We start from the raw sequence: 5,513 nt of genomic DNA, 5'->3' as shown, positions 1-5,513 counted from the left end.
TAGAGAAGCTGTGCTGTACTGGGGATCCCTTCAGCCCCCTATTGGTTTGGGCTCTCCAAGACTTGTATGCTGGATTGGCTGAGATGCCCAAACAGCAAAGGTGGCAGCCTACCCTGCCCCTCCACACACTCAATCACAGGGAGGAAACAGAGCTCTGTTGGCTGTAAAACACAGGCAGAGGTGGCCAGAAGCCCCAGCTGGGAGGACCTGCCAAATAAGGAGGAATGGATCCAGGTCCTGTTTAAAGAAGCAGTCTGTCCATGCCTGGACAAAACAGCCATGCTGTGGTGGGGAACCAGCTCTGCCCTGGTTGACTTGGACTCTCCAAAGCTGGCAGGCTGGACCACTGAGTCACCCAAACAGCAAAGATGATGGCCTGCCCCTCCCCCAGGTACTCTGTCCCAGGGAAAAATTAGAATTCTGTCCATAGTATATGGGTGGGCAGGGGTGGCTAGAGGCCTCGGCTGGGAGGTACCACTCAGTGAGGAGAATGGATACAGGTCCCACTATAAAAAGCTGTCTGGCCACTTTCTGGCAAAGCAGCTGTGTTGCACTAGGGGAACTCTTCCTTGACTGGACTGTTTGGACTCTGCAAAGCCTGCAGACTGGAACAGCTGAGTCGACCAAAAAGCAAAGATGGAAGCCTGTCCCTCCCCACTGGGGAATCTGTCCTGTCTCAGGTAGGCTCCATCCTGATGCCAGTGGCTGGCTGGAATTCCAAGCCAGTGGGTCTTATCTTGTGAGGTGCTGTGGAAGTAGGGCCCACAGACTGATGCTGCTTTACCCTTGGATTCTGTCCCCTTCCTAGGAGTATGTTTGGATTTCCTGCCTTTCCTGAGTTGCAGTCACCTTTGCTGGGAATCCTGGTATGTAAAGCTTCTGAATCTTTGTATATGCTTGAGCAGCTGCTCTGCTGAGACTCCACACAGCTAGCTGTGTGTCTGACCCAAGGCCTGGTGGCACAGTCTCACAAGGGGACCTCCTGATCCGAAGGTGACAAAGATCTATGGGAGAAGTGTGGCATCCTGGGGTTGCACATTGACTCACCACTTCCCTTGGCTGGGGATGGGGGTCACCTTGGCTCTATGTCACTCCCAGGTGGGCCGTCTCCCTGCCCTGCTTTTCTTTATTCTCCATGGGTCAAATTGTTTCCCTGATCAATCCCAGTGTGAGTACCTGGATATTTCAGGTGAAGGTGCTGTGTTTGCTTTCCCCTTTCATTTCTCTCTGTGAGTGTCACATACTGCAGCTGCTTCTAATTGGACATCTTCTATAACAGATGTTTCTATCTTGACCTTGTAAGCAATAACTTTCCTAAAATAATTTATTAATTTAAAAAATATATGTGTGGATTTTTTGTATTTTCTATGTGTATTGTGACTTTATGAGATAGTAAAAGATAATGATTAAGAGTATAGGTTACAGAACATGGCTCTCTGTATTTCAATGCCAGCTCTGCCACTTTCGGGTAGGTCTTTGGTAAAGCTGTTAAACTCTTTCAGTCTGTTATCTTATCTGTAAAAATACCATAATTATAGTGCTTACCTCATAAGGATTTTTTTGAGGTTTAATTCAGTGCTTAGTTGGGTGAGCTCCCTGAGAAAGCTAGTTAACTATATTTAGAAAACCAAGAGTACATCTGCGTATATATTTTTAAAATATTTTTTTATTTTAGAATAGTTTTAGATTTACAAAAAAATTACAAATATAGTACAGAGAGTTTCCATTACCCTCTAGACAGCTTCCACTGTTATTAATATCTAACATTAATACAGTACATTTATAAAAATTAATGAGAATTACACATTATTTTAAGTGAAGTCCATATTCAGATTTTCTTGGTTTTCAACTAATATCCTTTTTTTTTCTCTTCTGGAATTCCATCCAAGATAACACATTGCATTTAGTCGTGGTGTCTCTTTAGGCTACTCTAGACTATTGACAATTCTTCAGACTTCTCTTGCTTTTGATGACCTTGTTGGTTTTGAAAAATACTAGGCAGGTGTTTTGTAGAATATGCTTCAGCAGGCATGCAACTAATCTTCTTCACATGCTTCAAGTGGGATTATGTGTATTTGCGAGGAAATGAAGTGCCATTCTTATCACATCATATCAAGGGTACACACTATCAACATGCCTTGTCATTGTTGATATTAACATTGATCATCTGGCTAGATAGCATTTCTCAGGCTTCTCCACTGTCAGTTACCATCCCCCCCCAACCCTTTCTGTAATGTATTCTTTGCAAGGATGCCGCTATGTGCAGTCCACATCTCAGGAATGAGGAGCTATGCTCCACCGCCTTGTGTGCACAGATTCTAGATACATTATTTGAAGTACTTCTACAAGGAAGATTTGTCTCTTCTTATTTATTTATCCAATTGTTTATTTATGTTAGTATAAACTCATGAATATTTATTTTATGGGGCTGTAACACAATACTAGTTTATTAATTTTGTTATTCAAATTGTTCCAGTGCTGGTCACTGGGAGCTCCTTTAGTTAGCTCCCATGTCCCTTTGACATGGACATACTGCATAATGTGGGGTTTTTTTTTTTTTTTCTTTTTGAGCCATCATATAAAATAGAAAAAAATTTATAAACCTCTAATAGAAATGTCTTAGTCCATTCAGGCTGCTATAACAAACTACCATAGACTGGGTGGCTTATAAATAAAGAAATGTTTTTATCATAGTTTTGGAGGCTGGGAAATCCAAGATAAAAATGCCAACAGATATGGTGTCTGGTAAGAGCCTGTTTTTTGGTTCATAGATGGTGCCTTCTTGCTGTGTCCTCACATGGTGGAAGGGGCAAGGTAGCTTTCTTGGGTTTCTTTTCTAAGGGCACTAATCTCATTAATTAGAACTGGGCCCTCATGACTTAATCACCTTCCAAAGGGATGCACTTGCTAATACCATTACCTTGAAGATTAGGATTTCACCATATAAAATTTTGGAAAACAGCAACATTCAGACCTTATCAGGAAAACAAGAAAAACCGTAAAACAATAAGCTCATGGATACATTCTAAAGAACTGAATTTTTAATGTTCTGTGCAAAAAAAGTGAGAAAACACTCAATTGCCTTAAAGTATATGATGTGATGTATCCTAGTTGTTAGAATTAGTACTAGTAAGCACAGGGTAATGGGAAATGGAGAAGAATTTAGAAATTTATTTTTGAGTATATGGCTTGTGGAGACTCTGGAATTGCAAAGGCAATCTATCTCTGATTTTTACACTACAGGAGGAGAAGGCGGATGCAGAGGAGTTGGAGGAAGAGGAGAAGGAGGGAGGCTTTGGGTAACTGTGATGGGAGCTAATTTTTAGTGAGTACTTATGCTATATTCCTGGCACTTTGCATATGTTATATCATTTGAAAAATAGCCACCTTCCTCAGTTTTTTTTTCTGCTCCAAGTTTGGGGAATACATTTAACAGACTTGTTCTCATGCTGCACTGTGGTTCTGTGAATCATCAAAAGCCAACTGAAGAGTTTCAGAAGCATTAGTTATTTTTATAGAAATAACTAATTCCTATAGAAATCTGAATTCTATAGGAATGACTTTTTTTTTTTTTTTTTTTTTTTTTGCTACTCTGATACTCCCCTTTGTAAATTTCTAATAATAAGCAGTGAGGTACAAAGAATAGAATGTAGAGCACAGCTTGATCCAAATACAATTTTGAAGTGATCTTTACTTTGCAGTTTCTAAAAGCACACCACTAACTTTTATAATGTAATCTGCTGTTGCTGATAAACACAATTCAAGAGAGTGAGACCATGAAATTTGACTCATGTGTGATGCATGATGCTTGGGGACTCCAACTGAGACCAATCTATTTTCCCTGTTGTGGCACCGACCTTGGATTATCACCTGTATTTGGTTCAAGTAATGAGATTCTCAGGTGGAATAACACATTCATTTTCCCCTAGAATTTAAAAGATCTCCGGGACAAGTTATGCTATTACCAGGCAAGACAGGGATCCTTGATTTCCAGGTCTCCCTTGTTCTCTTGACAACTTAACCATTCCAGACTTTTGCGTCTGACTTCTAGCCCAGAATAAACACCTAGAGGTTTTTTGGGCTCCTGAAATATCTTCAAAACCACCTAGAGAGGATATTTACCTAGCTTTTTTCTTCTTTCTTTCTCCTAGCAAAGATTCTTTAAACTATATTTAAATTTAGGTACATTTAACCTACACTTAGAGAAAGACGAACCCACCTGCATTTTTTTTTTTTTTCATTTTAAACAAGAAGTTTATTTAAACAACAAGACGCTTGACTTGAAGGGAAAACTATCTAAGATTCTTTTTTGTTTTAGAGTAATTTATCCCTACTTAAAGACAGATTGCCCTACATGTAACAGCTACGTACAAAAAAGTTATAAAATTGTCCTTGGTTTTACAATGATAAATGAAAAACATTAAAATTCTCCAATTGAACAAGGTATGCAAGAATTTTTATGTTGTGTGTTTTTGTTAAAACAGTGAGAGCAAAATAACTTACTGGAATATAAAGATAAGAGCTGGATGAGCATGCCACTAATGGAGAAAGGGGGTATTTTCACAGAATCAGTATTTTTCCCCATCCCGTCTCCACTTGATGTCAATTAAAACATACCATTGGCTGTTTAGTTAAAAAAAAAAAAAAAATGCAATATGCTTGTGCACATATACCAGTTACTTTATGTACAATAAAGGAATGGGGAAGGGGGAAATGAAAGAATAGAGAAAACTATACGGTAGTAGTCAGGATGTGGTGGAACCAAATTGCAGTTTTCTAATTGAGAATGTAATCTTGGTCTTTAAAGAACAGAGTTCTGGAGTAAAGAAGCAGGTTCCCTTTTCAGTAGACGCCTCCCGTCTGCTGTTGGAACACATCAATTGTATCTTCATCCTCCATTTCCAACTGTGCAGGTGTGTCTGTTTCATTGATTGGTTGCCCGTCGAATCGGAATCTGATCTGCCTCATTGACAACCCCTGTCGTTCACAATAGGCTTTCATTAGTTTACTAAGTGGTGTATGCCTCTTAATCTTAAACTGCACCACAGAACCATCCTGCCCCGCCACCTTCAAATTAATATGATCGTTGTTCTCAGTCTTGACTCCTTCCTTGGGCTTTTCGTCGGCCATGGCGAGCGCCGGAGTCTCCTCAGCTGCCGCTTCACAAAAGAGGTACCAGGTCCGCACCAAATGAGCACACAAGCAGCACCAGGAGCGGCAGAAGAAGGAGGCGGCAGCGGTGGACGAGACCCACCTGCATTTTATGACCTGTTTAAATACAAGGTTTGTTGTTGTTGTTGTTGTTGTTGTTTTTGAGATGGTGTTACACTCTTTTTGCCCAGGCTGGTGTGCAATGGCGCAATCTTGGTTCACTGCAACCTCCACCTCCTGGGTTCAAGCGATTCTTCTGTCTCAGCCTCCCAAGTAGCTAGGATTACAGGTGTCCACCACCATGCCTGGCTATTTTGTTTGTATTTTTAGTAGAGACGGGGTTTCACCATGTTGGCCAGGCT

General features: G+C 40.5%; 1 protein-coding gene across 1 annotated transcript; it reads right to left on the bottom strand.

Moving 5' to 3' along the window:
* Positions 1-4,224: 4,224 nt before the first annotated feature.
* LOC111550888 (small ubiquitin-related modifier 2) lies at positions 4,225-5,252 on the bottom strand. The gene has a single exon (XM_023224569.1). The coding sequence runs from the start codon at positions 5,128-5,130 to the stop codon at positions 4,843-4,845; it is 288 nt and encodes a 95-aa protein (XP_023080337.1). The 5' UTR covers positions 5,131-5,252; the 3' UTR covers positions 4,225-4,842.
* Between the last annotated feature and the right edge of the window lie 261 nt (positions 5,253-5,513).

This window comes from Piliocolobus tephrosceles, unplaced genomic scaffold (genome assembly GCF_002776525.5).
Source record: "Piliocolobus tephrosceles isolate RC106 unplaced genomic scaffold, ASM277652v3 unscaffolded_38083, whole genome shotgun sequence".
Classification (NCBI taxonomy): Eukaryota; Metazoa; Chordata; class Mammalia; order Primates; family Cercopithecidae; genus Piliocolobus; species Piliocolobus tephrosceles.
The sequence above is the reverse complement of the archived record's forward strand: the minus strand, read 5'-3'. Positions and strand labels throughout refer to the sequence as shown.